Consider the following 17,356-nt stretch of genomic DNA (forward strand, 5'->3'; position numbering starts at 1 on the left):
GGTCCCGTCCCCTCAATTTACATACAGCCTAGTTGTTCAGTTCCCTCCCCATTAGATCATTGCAATATTGAGAAACACACAAAATCAGATTTACCAAAAAAGTCATCTGTATAGTTTCCCATAATCTTTTCATACAGTTTACATTCTTTCCCACATCATCTTTGCTTACAATAAACGGTGGTCCTGTTTGCCACAGAGGGCAAGAGGAATGGATTGTCAGTAAGGCAGTATCTTCCTACCCCAAGGGAGGGGAGGAGGCCTCGGGAGCTGCAGCCTCAGACCATGAAGGAGCAGCTCCAGAGGGACAGGAAGGCTGTGATTTCCAGCAGCAGGAAATTTAAAAAGGCAGCCATGCAGCACAAGCAGCTCCGTGACCCCAAGCCTAGGAGTAGTTGGGGAGCCCACCACCCGTCACCACCAGCACTGCCAAGGTGTGTGGCAGCAGCAGCCCAGCAAGACCCTCCTCCAGGTGAGAGATAGCTAAGAGCACCAAGAGGCTGCAAAGCAGCCCCTGGAGCTGCCTTCTGTGCCACAAAATGGTGGCACCAGCCCCTGTGGCTCTGAAGGGTGCCAGCGGCAATCGCTGTGGCTCACTCCCCTGGTCCCAGCAGCCCCAAGCGCCCTCCCTCCTGTGCCCTGGTGCCTGTGCCCAGCAGCAGCGACGGCGCAGTGTGCCCAAGCAGGTTGGGAGGGGGCAGCTCTCAGTCCTCCTCCTTCTCGGCAGCTGCGGGAGGGTTGGGCTTGATCAAGCCATAAGCCACAGCCTGCGCCAGGCACTCCTGGGCCACTTGGGCAATCTGGGGCTTGTCCTTGGCCTTGGCCATAACAGACAGGATCTCCATGGTCTCGCTCTCCATCAGCTTCTCGGCCACCTCCTTGTCAGCAGCCACCATGTTCCTCACTACCACCACCCCGCGGTGCTGGAGCTCAGTGCCAGGGCTGAGGAGCAGGGCCTGCAGGATCTCCAGCCAGTGAGTCGTCTGGGGAAAGAGGGTGAGAGGTCAGTTAGCAAGCAGGAAGGAAACCTGGCATCCACCCAGTTCCTGGAGACCCTCCAAAGGACTGCCATGCCCAGTGGGCAGCTGCTGGGCTCAGCCCACCCTCCAGGCGGTACTCACCACTTGAGGGATGCGGGAGCAGATCTGGGGCAGCAACGAGGTCAAGACAGCCAGTGTCCCTGAAGCTGCCCGCTGGAGCCTCTCGTCGTCCTCCCCGCTGTACAGGACCAGCAGCTTGAGCCGGTCACTGCCCTCCACCAGGAACAGCTCCCCAACCTGCCCAAAAGAGAGATGTGAGTGGAGGTAAACCTCCCGGGGCCCCAGCACAGCCAGGTGGCCCAGTACCCCTGCTCACCTCTGGGCTCAGCGCCATGTTGCACATACACTCAGTGGCTGCCAAGCGGATCATTTCGTGCTCCTCAAACATGTAGCCCTCGATCATGGGCACGGCCTTCTCCTTCACAATCTTCTGTCTGCAGGAGGAGGAGCCAGCAGGAGAAGGTAATGGCCCTTGCTTCCAAGGAACGTAACCCTCCCAGAGGACAGGGCTGGGACCCAGGGAGATGGCCAGCCTGCCTGCCTCTCCAGCCTTACCGGAGCCGCTCACTGGTCCCCGCCAGGTTGGTGAGAGCCATCAGCCCTTCGAAATTCTGCAGGGCACTGCGGTTCAAGTGCAGGAGGCCCACCAGGGGCCGGACCACCTCGTAGATCTGCAGGAGGAGAGAGAAAAGGCTCAGGGTGGTGGGGAGAGGAAAGGGGAACCCGACCCCATCCACTGCCGTGCTGTGATGCTGCCCTCACTCCACACTGACCCGTTCGCCCGGAAAAGCCATCTCGGGGGCGGTGGTGATGGTGATCTTAGCCAGGGCCTGCGCAGCCTTCGTCTGCCCTATTTCAGTGCCTTCCAGGGCCAGAGGGATGAGTGCCTAGTGGTGGAATAAAATCCATATTCTGCTTGACTGTGAAAAAGCCTTGATGCCCCAGTGCTGCTGCAGGGCAAAGCCAAACAGGAGAGGGTGTGTATGCATGTGTGAGGCTCACCTTCCCGCCTCCAGCAGCCACCACAGCCCCTCGGTCCTCAGGGTCTTCCACGACAGCCAGGAACACCCTGAAGAACACAATAGCAGGCACTGAATGTGGGACCCAGAACTCTACACACACACACACACACACACACACTCCACAGCAACTTGAGATTACAGGAAGGCGTCATCTTGGCTTGACTGAATTTTCTGAGCTCTTTGGCCAAGCAGAAACCCACAGGTAAGAAGGCCAGCATGTCTCCTCTGTGTAGCAGGTCTGGAGGACTTGCCTGTGAACAGCAACTTCAGAGGGGCCAGTAGGGCAGCGAGGAGTGAAAAGGCACCCAGGGAGAAGGGCAGGCTCAGGCCAGGCTCTTCTATTCTATTGCTTCATGTGGGATATGTGCAATGCAGTCAAAACCAACGGTTCATTATTGCTAGGTAGGCACTTGGTTAAGAGCTAAAACTCACAAGAGTTTTCCTGTAAGTTTGCTAGAGAGAACTCTGTGAGAGACACTCCCACTGTGCCGTGACAGGGGAAGGGCATAGCTAGATATATTCTCTTACCTGTTTGGGCAAATCCTCTTTTTTTCATCACTTTCCATCAAGCCAGAAATGTGAAGAACATCTGTTGTGTCTGAGCTCCAATGCTCAGACACCATTTTAAACTAGACCAAAATATGTCTTTGTAACTGAATTACCATTTTAAGCCTGCCTGAACAAGGTTGCTACTCTTCAACAAATATTCTGAGTGAGTAAATGTTATTTTGACCTTTTACAAGACTTTTTGTATGATTGTTATTTTAAGGGGGAGAAAATGGAGAAAGACCAGGAGAATCCAGTCTGCCTTAAAGCATCCTGGATTATTTAAACTAAAAGGTTAAAACTAGCCTATCTAAGCTTCCCTTTCAAGCTGCAAAGGGATGGCACTCTGCTGAACTCACAAACGTGAGCAAGGAAGGATAATGTCTAATAAATATATCCTCTCTATCTATTCATATTCTTACACTTCTATCTTACTGTTCTCTCAAAGAGCCCTCTGGGGATACCCTCTCCTCTCAGGGGTGTATGGTCCAAGGGCAGCTAGAAGCAGAGAAGTTGCCCTGCAATGTCACCAGTAGGTATGTGACAGGACCAGCTCGCAGCAGCCTGGTTGGCTTCTGCTTGATCAATGATGTTTGGGGCAAGACAGCCAGAGGTATGAAGTCACCTTTCCCCCCCAACCTGGGAAGGGTTGGAAGGTCCAGAACCAGCTCACCCCCACAGCAGATTCAAATGACAAAGGAGATTCCGACTACACATTACTAAGAGCTTTGGAATGTTAAAGACCTCTTTCACAGCAGAACGGACTCCCTTGGAAGGTAGCGGATGCTACTTTATTGGAGGTTTCTAAGCAGGGATTGCATGGCCATCCGTCAGGGATTTTTCAACAGTGATACCTGCATTGCATGGGGTTGGGCGTGATGACCTTTGGGTCCCTTCCCTTCTATGATTCTATGAAAGCTCTGCAGGGATCAAGGCCTGTGGCCTGCTAGCCTCACCTGGAGATCAGCTCCCGGCAGGCAGGGCTTAGGGAGGGGCTTTCACTCTTCACCATGCAGGTGAGCGCTGACACCACACCAGCGGCCAGCAGCTTCCTCACACGTTGGCGCACGAACTCTGGCTTGTCCTGGGCAGGAAGAGATGGAGAGAGAGGATGAGAACAGGTGGTGGGATGCCTATTATCCACCTCCTCCTACTCCTCTCGCCCTCCTTGCTCCATCCACCAGCATCTGACACAATGGTCTGACACAGTGGTCTTTGCATCACAAACTTCTAAAAGCTTCCCACTCCAACCTCAACTCCCCATTACCTACAAAACCATTCCTGCAGAGGGCAGGTGAGCCCGGCCCGGCCACACACCCCCAGCCTGCTAGAAGACTTCCAATGACACCCTCAGGGCACTCCTCTCCCCACTCTCACCTTTGGGTGCTTCTCAGGGATGTGTTGCTTGGCGTACTTTGCCAGCTCCACCATCTGGGGGTCAGGCTCCTCTTGGTCGTAGCTGCTGGTGCAATTCACCAGTGTGGAGGCCACCGCAAAGAGGACGCTCCGGTTCTCTGACTGAGGGGAGCAGATGGGTGGCAGGAACAAAGAAGAAGAAGGTGGTCAGTCGGGATCTTCATGATTCTTTGGGACCAGGGGCCACCACTTGGGCATTTGTTACCTCAAGACTAGGCTACTACCAAGCAAAGTAAAGTGTGCCCACCCTTAAGTATTATTCAGAAGCGTCAGCTGATGCAGAACAAGACAGCCCTGCCATAGAACACCAGAAACTGATCAGAAGTGATCTCTTAACATCTCTGTACCCCTGACAGACTGAGTTGGGCAGGTAGGTGAGGCTACCCACCTGTCAATCACCAGACGTAATGGTGATGCTGCACTTTAAAGCCTCAGTTGCCCAGACTTCAAAGCTCAGAATGGCGCTGTGTGAAAGGCTTTTTGGAAGCTGCCCTGCCCTGCTCTTGAAACCTCTGGAAACTGGAGGCTGAAAGAGCAATGCTGGGAGGAGCAGTTTTTCCTTAATGGAATCCACTTTCCCGCCAACTTGAGAAAGGCTGATCAGCTGATGAGAGGCTGAGAACAAGCCTTGCCTCAGCAAAGGAATGTAGGAATGATTGCGGGGTTGTGGAGCACACTCCTGCCCACGGGCAGCCTCAGCTGTCTGCACGCGTAACCTTGGGGTGCAGAGCACACTCCCCCTCACAGATAAAGCCACAGCTGTCTGAACATCTTGCCCTCTGTCTAACCTTTGCGGTCTTAGTAGTCTGCCGTGCCCTGTCTGTGACCTTTGTCTCCTTCGTCATACATTGTGCAAGGGGGAAGTGATACGGTGGAAACAGGTGACAAAATAACTTTGTACCACCCCACAATCTCGGGATTGGAAGATGTGTAAAGGTCACAGTCCAAATGTATCTGCCTGAGTTTGCATATTGTGCCAATAAAAGAAGCCTCCACAGAGCTAGCTGGCAGCTTGCTTGTGCACAGCTCACCTGCATTACCAACTCCTGCCTCATGTCCTTCACTTCAAAGGAGCAATTCCCTTTAAGCTCTCAAGTGTTCATTTGAAGCCCCCCCTTATCCCCCCACCTAACATCAGGTGGCCAGGCATGGCTTCCCCAAAATGGTGGACCAAGTTCAGCCCACAGGCCAGAAGTTGTCAACCCCTGCTCCAGAGCCTGGTCTGGATTTGAAAGCCCTAAAGGGGCTGGGTGGGCCAACTCAACCCCCCTGAGCTGGTCCTCCTGGAGGCAACCAGCATGTCTCTGGGCTGTACAGAGCCCACTGCAGGGAGATATAATCAAAATGCTTCTGCACAAACAAGATATTCGCACACAGAGAAGAGGCGTGTTGTGGCAAAGGGTTCTTTGAAACACTCATTTCCTCTGTGGAGGAATCCTTTTCTTCTTGGGTGCTGTTGAAGTGGGGGAAGAATTTCATCATGTGAAGCTCCAGTTATGGATCTGAAGTGGTACAGCGGAGACACTTCACTGAGACTTGGGAAATTTTGCCACAGAACAGCATTTTACATCTTAAATCTTCAAATATTTGAAGAGCTATCACATAGAAGACAAAGCAAGGTGGGTTTCTGCTTCTCCAGTGGTAGGAACCCAAACCAATGGATTCAAATGACAAGAAAGAAGATTCCCACTAAACATTAGGAAGAACCTTCTGATGGTAAGAGTTGTTTGACAATGGAACAGACTCTCTCGGAAGGTGGTGGACTCTCGCTTCACTGAAAGTTTTTTTAGCAGATGCTGCATGGTCATCTGTCAGGGATTTTTAGCTGTAATTCCTGCATTGCAGGGATTGGACTAGATGACCCTTGGGACCTCTTCCAACTCTACAATTCTAAAAATTACTGGATACCATATACTACAGCTGGGTTGCTATTCCTAAGCAAGGGAAATTCAACATAAACAAGGCAGAGGCAATAAGAGCCTCTGGACATGCCCAGCTGCCCATTCCTCCCACCCACCCACTTTGCCCTCCCTTTTGGAAGAGGACCTCACCCTGGCCAGCCAGAAAAGAGCCTGCAGAGCAGCCTTGTCCTCCAGGAGCTCCTCCTTAACGTCCGCATCCAAGGAGAGGAAGGCCAGTCCCTCAGCTGCCCAGTAGCGGGTGCCAGCGTCAATGGCCTCATTGCACAGCCACCTGGAAGCAGGAGAAGGAGAATCAGGATCCATCCCTAGTGCCTCTACTAGCTGAGACCCTAGTGGGCAAGGAGCATAGGAAGCCCCACCACCCCAGGCTTCAGTGGGACATGGTCTGTTGTGCAGCTGCCAGAGGGACTCATTCTTGTCATCTGTCAGCTCCCACCAGCCCCCAAGATTTTGAGAAAAGAGACAGGCAGCCTGACCTCCTTCTAAAGGGGAAGGCAGTCACGTGGCACAGAAGAGGCTAAAGCGCCTAGGACATGGGGGAAGAAAGCAGCGCTCACTCACTTCCGGCACTGCTTGGCCAGCTTCAGGGTAGAGCCTTCCGCAAACTGCTTCATGCTGAAATCTGTGCCCCCCGCCGAGCCCAATTTGCAGAGGCCCTGGAAAGAGAAACCGTGATGTGCCGCAGTTGCCACCTGACCCCAGAACTTTCTTCAATCTGGGAAGATGGAAGAGGAACAGTGTTGGGTCCCACTGCAGCCAGAAAATGGCTCCCTCCTTCTCCAAGATCTGCTGCCTCTTGCTCACCACCAGGGCCCGGATGCGAATGCTGTCGCGCTCGCTGTGCTTGTAGATCTCCTTCAGTAGTGTCACCCCATTGGCAGTGATGAAGGTGGCCCGCTTGGCCTTGTCGGCAGCATGGATCAGGGCCTCCACGGCCACAAGCTGGTCGGCCTCCCGTGACGAGGCGCACAAGGCCAGAATGCTCTCCATGATGCCACTCAGCTCCAGCACCCTGTTCCCAACCTCGGAGGGGCCTTGCAGGAGACAGGAGGCCGTCTGGATGGCCCGCAATTTCCCAGGGACGCCATGGTCCTGGAACCAGCCCCTGGGAGGTGAAAGAAAGGCAGCTGTCAGGAGAAGCCAGGAAGCTGCCACAGACATTCCAAAGCTGAAACCCCAAGCTCTGCACTGGAAAGAAGGCTGGAGTCTCAAATCTGAGATCAACCAACGGCACCTTCTGGCAGCAAAAGTCCTCCTCCCACCCACTATTATGTATTTATTTCATAACATCTATATATCACGTGATTGTAGAAAACTTCAAAGTGGTTTATAAAAAGAATAAAACAGTAAGATTATTAGTAGAAACAACACATTCTAAAAATTAAAACCAGCAATAAACTAAAAACACACCAGCATTTTAAATATATGGGTAGGCTTGCCTACACAAAAATGTTTTCAGCAGACGCCGAAAAGAGTAGAATGAAGGCGCCTGCCTGATATCACCGCACTAGAAGATCAATTTCTTATAAATGCAGAACGGGTAATATATGGCACTTGGAACAGTGCCAATTCTGCAGATGGAAGTGGTCGAGTGAGCATATCTGGGTTAAGGCAATCTCACGGGTAAATTATTAAGGGCTTTGCATACTAATAGTAACCTTTTGAACTTGTCTCAGTAGCAAATCAGCAACCAGTACAGATCTCTGAGCACGGGTGCTATATGCTGACAAGTTTTTGCTCCTTTCAGCAATCAAGCTACAGCATTCTGCGCTAGCTTCCGCTTCCAGATCAGGTGCAAGGGAAGCCCCATATAGAGCGCACTGTAGCAATCCAGTCTTGAAGCAACCAGTACATGAACTACAGTAACTGGGTGTCTCTGGCCAAGCTGGTGGGCTGTTGTGACGCTTTTGATGTCTGTCAGCAGCTAGGCGCTGAGCATCACTCCCCACCACTTCTGCGCTACTTCATTGGCCCCCCATGCCTTCCCAGCACCCCCTATCAGAAGCAGCAGGGGGCAGCCCCCGAGTCAGTCACAGGCCTACCTGACATAGTCCTCGCAGAGCCGGTGGAAATTCTCCCGCTCCCCATCGCACTTCAGGTCCCCATAGAGCTTGCTGAGGAGGACGGCTGCGCTCATGAGGGTGTTCTCTGTCACCCGCAGGCCCCCAGGACTGTGGCTCACTGTGCCCCCCACCTCCAGGATCTGCTTGAGACCTAGCAAGGACAGACATGCTCACTGGCACTGGCGAGGGACCCAGGCCAGGAAGAGGAGGGGCTCGAGAATGGGCTAGACGTACCCTGGTCAATGACCCAGAGGGTCAGGCAGTTGTTGGGGTCCTTCAGCGACTTCCGGGGCACCACACTGATCAGCAGGTTGAGGATGCTGTCCCGGCCATAGGAGGAAATGCTCTCCCGTGTCAGAGCTTCCAGCAGCTGCTTGAGGAGCAATTTCAGCTCTTTGGATGTATCTACAGGAGCAGAATCAGAGTTGAGGAGGTCTGAGCCTCCTCTGCTCCAGGCCAGCATTCACAGCCCAGCTCCACCCAAGGTATCAGCACGAAGATGAGCTTGGCACGACACCAAGTGGATGCTCAGCCCATCAGGGAGGCACCCAAGAGACTTACCCAAGACAACAGCTTCCTCCTTGCCACGCACATCCCTCTGCAGCCCCTCCTTGAGGGCATCAAACATAACCTGCAGCAGGCTGTAGGTTGCCAGCGAGATGTGCTCGTCCTCCATCTCTAGGATAGTAAAGAGGCGCTGCGGTCCCAGCTCAGCCAGGATCACTGCAGTCTGAAAGAAGGGCAGCGTCCACTGAGACTTGGGGAGGAATCCAGGCCTGTCTCTCAAGAACCAGTTACCTCCCCCACAATGCTCAGAGCAGAGCTGGATACCTGCCTAGTAGACAACTCCACAAGTGTAACTGTGGTTTGTCAGTAGGAACTCTGGGGACCCATAAACTTACCCAAGGAGACAGAGTTCAGGGGTTTATATATCTAGGTTATTTTGCAGCATGTATTACTTGAGGATTCAACAGTCTTGCTAGCTCTCTGTCCGCCACAGTAAGTGATCATAGAATTGTAGGGTTGGAAGGCACCCAATGGGTCTTCCAGTTCAACCCTCTGAAATGCAGGAATCACAACTAAAGTATTCCTGACAGGTGCCCATCCAAACTCTGCTTTAAAGCCTCCAATGAAGGAGAGTCCACCACCTGGAGGGTGTCCATTCCAAGAGGTTGAAAAACACCAGGCCCAGGACAGAACCCTGCAGTATCCCACGTGTCACTGGACAAGGAACTGTTGGAGAGCACTCTTTGTGAATCACTAGTGGTTAGCCAGACTCCAGCAAATAGGAAGCCCAAGGTTTCCTCTCAACACTGGAGGAGCAGAGAGAGAGGGGTGATTCCATCCCCTTCCCCAGCCTGAAACATGGGCGAAAACTCAACTCTGTGCCTGCCAGGAGAATGGGGTGGCAACCTATAAGCAGGTGCAGAGGCAGAGAAAGCCCAAGTGCATCTGCAGCCCCTCCCTGGCTCTGTACTGTAGGGGGACAGAAGAGATCACTTGGTTTGCCCCTGACCTCCTGAGGCATTTTCAAAAATGCAGTACACAGTCAGGGACAAGTTCCAGGCACACACACCCTCGGAGAAGTGGCATGCCCTTGAAGCAACAGGTTTTGGAGAGTGTTTTATGCATAACCTGTCAACAAACGGACTGAACCTGTTACCCCCCCCCAAAAAAAAAGAGTGAAGAAGCTTTCATCTTAAAAAGTGGACATACCCGAGAACGATGCCCACTGCAAAGGCCAGTGAGGGTTCGCACAGCTGCTAGCACCGTGTCCGCCCGACCTGTATCCAGCAGCTGTAGCAGGAGGCGCACCCCGTCGTTCTGGAAAATCTTCTCAGCACCAGGCTCCTCACGAGCCAAAACAATCAAATTCTGAGCTGCCTGGACAGGAGAAGAGCCAGTTAGCAGGACAAAGGGGCTCACTTTAACCGATCCCCATCAGGCCACACAGCTGTTGGAGGAGCACAGCCAGAATTTAGAGCTGGAGAGGTTTGGAGATTCTGGCCCATAATAACTCCATTGTCCTTGCTTCTCTAAGAGCCATGGGGGTGGGGATCTCCTCATTGGGCAGAGCTGGGAAGCCTGCAGAGTCCCCCCAGGTGCTGCTGCACTGTAACTCCCATCAACATTAGCATGACATTATGTTATGAACCACCCTGTGATTGTTGGATGAAGGGCGGTACAGTGGTGCCTCGCAAGACGAACGCCTCGCAAGACGGAAAACCCGCTAGACGAAAGGGTTTTCCGTTTTGGAGGCGCTTCGCAAAACGAATTTCCCTATGGGCTTGCTTCGCAAGTTGAAATGTCTTGCGAGTTCCTGCGGGTTTTTTCCCCTCCCCCCCCCCTTTTCCTAAGCCGCTAAGCCGCTTATCAGCTGATCCGCTAAAAGCCGCTAAACCGCTAATAGCGCTAATCCACTAAGCTGTCAATGGGCTTGCTTCGCAAGACGAAAAAACCGCTATATGAAGAGCCTCACGGAACGGATTAATTTCATTTTGCGAGGCACCACTGTATACAAATCTCATGAGACAGAATGAATCACTCTTGACTGAGACTGATCATATTAAAATAAGCACCACCCTAATATATTCTGGTTTTGTCAGTCACAGAAAAGGAAGTTACGGTATAATGACTCAAAGTCCTCCTCCCTTCCTCCCTCAGGTATCCTGATCTAGGCATCAGAAACCCTCCCTCTGGCTTTTGCCTACAGGCAACTTTGGAAATACAAAACTTGCATTTTGAAATAGAAAACAGAATTGGAGACTGCCTAATTCTACAACTGCATCCCATATATGTACAGTTGCCGCACACGCAAAGTTGCTCTTCATCAGAGCACATCACACCTCCCACTCGCTTACTGGTTAGATGAGTACCTTTTGTTTCTTGTCCAGATCTTTTTCTTCAGGGTCCAGCAGCAACTTAAACATCTGCTCCACTTTGGAGTCTGTGCGGGACATGGCTGTCATCTGAGGCAAACAGGCAGTTGGTGAGAAACCCCACAGTCATACTTCAGAAGCCCAGTACACACCTGAAGCCCAGAATCCTTCCTGGGTGGAGAGCTAGGCTGCCCCACAAGGGAGGTGCCTACCCTGGAAATGCCCTACTCCCCCCGATGCTTCTCCTACCTTCTCATGCATGCTGCTGCCAAGGTTGCGCAGAGCCTCCTGGAAGGCCTTGTTCTTGGGCTCCAGGGTCACACACCTCTGCAGGTCCAGGAGGGCCTGGTCAAGGCGGCCCAGTTTCTGCCGGGCTTGGCTGCGCCGGAAGAGGCTCTTCACGTCGTGCCCATCAGCTTCTATGGCTGTGAACAGGCAAGAAAGTATTAAGAGGCAGCAAAGAGGCTTCTGCAGAGAAAGAGACTTCTGGAAGGAGCGTAATCCCCCACCCCACCCCACCCCTTGCAGCTCACCTTTAGAAGCATCCAGTTCTGCCTGGACATAGTCCTCCTGCAAAAGAAGCAGAATGCCAGAGAGGCATTGGTGAAAGGAGATATAAGGGGGCGGGGAGTGAGGGTAGAAGAAAATACTCAAGAGGAGCTCAGGCTGAAAATGACAGCCCTGACCACCTTTCTGGGGGACATCTGTCAAATCCTAAATTCTCTACAGGTTACAGGAGGAGGAGGAGGAGGCAGGGCATCAGGCTGGCCTCTCCCTATATGGCCACTGTCTTCTCAGTACCTCATAGCCAGACAGCCATGCCCCGAGGGCTTCCCTTGACTGTGCATAAAGGCACCTCACCTTCTAAGGAGCAGCAGGGTGAAAAGAAGTCCACCTAAAGGGGCTCAGCACCGTTAAAATGAGAGATGCACAGAAACGTTGACACTAGGGGCACAGGGAAGCTCTGTGGCCATTTAGGGGAAAACTCTCTCACACACAATGCCTGCTACCTTCTGATGCGTGCTACGTCACTTGAGAATTTTAAGAAGAAAAGACACGTGGGAATAATCCCTTAAATTTTCCCCAAGAGTGTCCAGCTTTTCTCCTCCTGCAGAAGTGAGCGGCAGGTAGGCAGGCTGGCAATGCCCCTTGGGGGGCTCCCATAACTTGGGCAACCCTCCCGCTTTCCTCACTTCCCCACTCACCAGCTTGAGGTGGCAGGCGGCGCGGTTGCGGTGGAGGACAGCGCGGTGCGGGTCGGGCTCCTCGCCATCCCCAGGGCAGAGGCTGAGGGCCCGGGTGTAGGCGGCCAGCGCCTCTTCATAGCGGCCTGTCTGGAAGAGCTCGTTGCCCTCCCGGCGGAGCTCCGGGACCTGCGGAGATAAGAGGGGCGGGGTGGATGAGCGATTCGGTTTGGGGGTCAGCTGGGCTCCCACCGCCCACCCCACTCACCGCCGTCTCCTCCATGGCGCGCTCTAGTGACGCCACGCGAGCGCGACAGCCGCTCCCTAGCCGACCCACGTGCTGGCAGCGCCTCCCTTGGAGCGCCCAGCGGAGAAGAGACCCGGCGGCCCGCGAGCGGAGCTGCTCCACCTCCCGCCGCGCCCGCCCCGCGTGCCTTCTTGCCGGCTTCCTGTTTCTTGCAGGGGCACCTCCCCAGGATTCGGCGGTGGAGGAGGCGGTGGAAGCTGCGCTGGTGGAGGCGGTAGAAGTGAAGGAAGTCGACGGTCATGAGGGCCAGGACGAGGCAGCCGTAGAGCCCCACGCCCAGCAGCGGCCCCAGCGGGCTCCTGTGGAGGGAAAGCGGGCTCAGACGGAAGGGAGGGAGGAAGAGGGGCAGAGGCGAACCCCCAACCCCCCTCGCCGCCCCTTCCGTCCGTCCCCCCACCAGGGCATCTCACCGGGGCGCGGCTGGCGGAGCAGAAGCCGAGGCATTGCCGCGGAGCCTCTCAAATTCGGGCCGTGGGCAGCAGGACTTGAAGCGGCGAGAGGCGGCAGGCAGGCAGCAGTAGGCGTGGGTCGGGGGGTCGGTGAGGCGTGGGCAGTAGAAGCCGGCGTGGTGGAGCCCGGCGGGGTCCAGGTAGCCCTCGCAAAGGTGCACGTTTTGGGTACCAGCTGGAAAGAGGAAGCGATTGGAACAAGCTGGGTGCTCGGTGGGCTGCCCTCCCTGCCGGGGATCGCGGGAGAATTGCGGGGAGGGGGGAGGATACTGCCGCTTCAGCCCTACTGAAAGCCCACACAGGAGGACCCCGGGGAGGGGGCAGGCGAGCCCAGGGACTGCCGTTTCAGCGTCTCTTCCGTCGCATGGCAATAGAGTGGTTGGCAGTCTTGTGGAAGCGGGCTGAACAGCGAGGGAAAGTATCCTAATAATTAAGGCTGCAAAGTCGCGACCACTTCTGCTAGAGGAGAACCACTTCCTGCCAGATCAAACAGCCAGCACCCAGGGTCCAGGGACATTTGTTTCCCATAAAGAGTAAAGCCAAACCCAGTAAAGACTGAAGGTGACTGGTTCTGTGCTAAGGGATTTGAGGGTACCCAGTTCTGATCAGACAGATCTGCATTGGCAAGGCACAAAAGTCTGTCTGGTGAAGTTGTCCTTGGGTTGGAAGATGCAAGGAGCTGGGAAAGGTTTTCCTCCTGCTGACTGGGAAACTGAGCAGAGCACTTGCAGGCAAACTGGCCTATGAACACAAGCTTAACTCTCTGCCTCAAACACATTCACACACGCACTCCCAATTGTCATGCACACAAACACAGGCCCATCATTCCTTGTCAACATGCTTGAATCCTGGCTTGATTCCTTCCTCCAGCTGATGGGACACCCCAGAGCAAGTGGCACCCTGCAAACAGGGCTTTTACTTAGCTCTAAGATGGCCCTGAAGCCCCTAAGAGTGAGAGTCTTGCTCGAAGCAGATCTGCACATGGGCTGAGAAGCCCCTGGGAGGCTATAGAGACTGCAATTTCAAAGTGAGGTTTTGGCATGGCAAGTTGGAGCTCCTGGGGGGCTACTGGGCTGGTGGGGAAGGGAGAGAAGGGAGACCAGATGCAGGTACCTGTCCTGAGAAAGGCCAGCAGCAGCAGGCAGGGCAAGAGCAGCATCTTCCCGGCAGCGGCAGCAGTGTTGAAGGCTGAGGCAGCTCTGACTGTCTCCTCCTAGGGAGGGAAAGCAGAGAAACCACACAGAGCTGCCTGGCTCCCGCATCCATTACCGGGTACCATCAAGCACCTCCCTGCGCCATTAGGCCAGGCTGCACTTAACGGCTTGCCTCTGCAGGGACCTTGCCAAGCTGGGGGCAGGGAAGATCCATTAGGGAAGCGACCTGGCTAATGGGAGGGGCCAGAGTTTGGCCTAGTAGTGGGGGGGAAACGATGTGGTCAGGAGCCTCCCCAGCGGGGTCTTCAGCTCAGGAGAAAGGCCCAGGGGGCTTTTTACACCAAGGCAGGCCTCCACTCAGAATCCAGGCACCTGCTGTGTTCAACATCAGGAGAGACAGACAAGCACTTTCTGGGCAGCATCCCATATTGGTGGGGGCGGGGGGCAGGCTTCTACAGAACAAACAGCCAAGAATCCAGGAGCACTTCTCTTGGGTATGGGTTTTACTGGGCTAGATAATATTCATCTACTGTAAGAATGTAAGAGCCTACTGGATCTAGCCAGCATCCTGTTTTCACAGTGGCCAACCAGGTACCGAACCCTAACCCTGTGGGAAACCCCCAAGCTGTAGGCGACAAAAGTTTGCAATGGCTTCCTAATAGTGTCACTGGTGTTCTTGGTTGCATTTGTAACACTCAGGGTTTTGTCATTGCCTAGATCTACACCTTTTGATGAGGGTAACTGATGGGTCTCAAACCCCCCATGAGTTAGGGACTTTCCCTGCATGCAAAGACAGGCTCCAGCGGATTGAGCAGACGAGACCAGTAGTGGGTCCAACAGTCAGGAGGCGGTTTCTGCACATGCTCTAGTAGAGGGAGTGAGGGTCAGATGTGGCTCGTCAACCTGGGAAGGTAGCCTACCAAGGAGAAGGAAGACACTGATCCTAAACCTCCACTGCCTTGTGGGATATCTTCAGGACAAGAAAAGGAGTAAACCCTACAAAGAATGAATAGCACCTCATACACCTGCTTCTGGCAACACTTGCAGCCAAGCTGGTGCCAAATGTATTGTTTTGCTTTCCTTTGGACCATATCAGCAAGGCCAAGAGGGTGGTCTTGTCACCTGGGAGATAAGGACCTCCGTACGCACTGCCCAGGCTTGCGCTCCATGGAAGGTCACTTCAGAGCTGCCAATGCAGCGGTTTGACTCTGCAGGAGAGATTACGTGTGGTTCCATTGTTCTGTTTGTGCAATGGAACTTCCCCTCCCTCTGCCTGTGTTGTCCCCTAATGCCGTTCAGAGTGGGGTAGGGATTCTGGAACAGATTTAGGGGGTGCATGGGGAGAAGAAAGTGAGGAGGGAGCTCTGTGATACAACCAGAGATTCTCACACTAATGAACCTACTTTGCTGGATGCTGCCCTATAGAATCAAAACATTGATTGTGTCCATTAACAAAAAAATCAATTATTGTTAAATTTTGGAACATGAAACATTGGGTCAAACTGAAGAAGTAACTGGATATAGAATCCCTTTAGACTCATTCCTGGTTATTTGAAAGTTGTGGAGGGAGCTGCCAAACTGAAGACTGCATTTAAGTGTGAATTATCTACCTGTTGTCTATCACAGATGTGGGTTGCAGAGGGACCTCCTCTGCTCTGAATAAGCTGACTGAGAAGGAAGGCAATGGAAGACCACTGCTCAGGCTTTGCACACAGAAGGTCCCAGGCTCGATCCCTGGTGGTATCTCCCCCGAAAGATTTTGGGCCATAACCACTCCATACTCCATTTCCAGGAGTTCTGCTCGGATCCTCATTTCTCATTGACCGCAATCAGAATTAGATTGCATTAATCATTCATAAAGCTGGCACAAGTCCTTTCAGAATGGTTTGTAATTAGGGCTTCGTTTTTTCTCTTAATTGGCTGTATTTCTTTTAAGGGTGGGACCTGTGCATGCTTGCCTATGTCCTGTCATACTTCCAGTTAATGATTCAAATGACTTTGCAGTTCTACCTTTTCCACTGCCTGCTATCTGACCTTTTTGTTTTTTCCCTTAAGCTGTTCCCAGGGATTGAATCTGGGACCTTTCAATGTGCAAAGGCGGTTGCTCTGCCCCCAGTTTCCATTCCTTCATTTTGGAGGTGCATAAAACCCCATGAGGCACATCCTGAGAACTCCCTTACTGCTTTCCCTGCCAGTGGCCTAACCCCTCAGGGCTCTCAGCATGATTTTTTGTAAGGGACGCCCCTCCACACTTCCTGCAGGATTGGCCCTTCACTGAGAGAGCGCCTGCCTTCTGTTTATACTAGGAATTTAGGGAATAAAGCATGGGATGGGATGGGTGCTGTTTCTCTCACCTTTGGAGCACATTTGCAAGGAGAGATGAGTCCTCTTGCTTGTCTACTGACTGTGGGACAGGGGCAGGCAGGCTTGAGGCCAAGAAGCTGCTAGCTTGCCAGGCACTGCTCATTGCAATGAGAGACTGGCTGCTTGACAGGTGCTCCAGTCGACTTAGGAAGCCCTACCTTTGCCCTGCCACCCCTCCTGATCCCCACTTGAGACTCTGCACCACAGGTAAGGACAGGGCCTGGGAAACAACACGTGTGACCTGCTCATTCACCCATCCTCCAGGGGCTGCCACCCACCCCACAATGCCTGAGCTCAGAGTTGCCATTCCCCTCTTAAGCATCAGAAAGCAGCCACAGCACATGGAACCAGCCTACCTATCACAGCCCAAGCCTCTCCGCAGCTGATGTCCACATCAGTTTGCTCCCCTCCTGGCCAGGGTCTCTACAAACCCAGGTACAATCTGGTTCTGGCCGCCTTGGTGCCTGCCCCATGAGACACGGATCGCTTCCCCTCACAAAGGGAAGCCGCCTTTTCTGGTTCCTATCCTGGTGTCAGTGCAGCTGTTCTATCCACTGTCCCGTTGTGCAGCAAGAAGCAACCATCCAGGAGCCACTAGAGACCATCCAGCTTGTTCAAAGCATGCCCAGGAAGACACTTCCTGGTGCCGGATCAAGTGCTGCAGGTGGAACGTGGCTCTGCAGTGACCAGCATGCCCACCGGACAGAGAGAGCAGCTCTCGGGCGCTGCCTCTGTCCCTTCCTGGGGAGTTGCCTGAGCTTTGGTGATGCTGGTCCCCATGACAACCAGAGGTGCCCTAGAGGCAGGCGCTGCCAAGAGGGGAGGGAACTGGTGCCTGAGATCTCCAGCAAGAGCTGTGGTCTTGGCAGGTGCCCTCTGTACCCGCAGCCAGAGCAAGGCCCTCCTTAACAGCTGTACCTGGGGGGAAGGAAAGCAGCCAGGGAGATATCCTTCCCACACCTCTCTCCCCTAACCCCAAGTAAACCTAACCTTTGTTGGAGTAATTAGCCTGT

General features: G+C 53.6%; 1 protein-coding gene across 1 annotated transcript; it reads right to left on the bottom strand.

Moving 5' to 3' along the window:
• Positions 1 to 89: 89 nt before the first annotated feature.
• On the bottom strand, positions 90 to 12,394 carry UNC45A (unc-45 myosin chaperone A). The gene is made up of 20 exons (XM_081840475.1): positions 12,338 to 12,394; positions 12,091 to 12,258; positions 11,419 to 11,455; positions 11,135 to 11,310; positions 10,883 to 10,975; positions 9,723 to 9,890; positions 8,568 to 8,736; positions 8,241 to 8,411; positions 7,986 to 8,157; positions 6,748 to 7,048; positions 6,505 to 6,599; positions 6,073 to 6,214; positions 3,983 to 4,123; positions 3,562 to 3,689; positions 2,040 to 2,106; positions 1,811 to 1,924; positions 1,593 to 1,708; positions 1,354 to 1,471; positions 1,119 to 1,274; positions 90 to 980 (listed from the first exon to the last, which is right to left on the bottom strand). Exons 1-20 carry the CDS (start codon positions 12,350 to 12,352, stop codon positions 702 to 704), a joined length of 2,826 nt encoding a protein of 941 aa, XP_081696601.1. The 5' UTR covers positions 12,353 to 12,394; the 3' UTR covers positions 90 to 701.
• Between the last annotated feature and the right edge of the window lie 4,962 nt (positions 12,395 to 17,356).

Source organism: Podarcis erhardii (genome assembly GCF_964252035.2).
Source record: "Podarcis erhardii genome assembly, chromosome: 14".
Lineage (NCBI taxonomy): Eukaryota > Metazoa > Chordata > Lepidosauria > Squamata > Lacertidae > Podarcis > Podarcis erhardii.

Coding starts and splice junctions, on each gene's coding strand:
- UNC45A (XM_081840475.1), bottom strand. Junction 11,311..11,418: donor AGAACTGGATGCTTCTAAAG/GTGAGCTGCAAG, acceptor GCCTGTTCACAG/CCATAGAAGCTGATGGGCAC. Junction 10,976..11,134: donor GCAGCAGCATGCATGAGAAG/GTAGGAGAAGCA, acceptor TGTTTGCCTCAG/ATGACAGCCATGTCCCGCAC.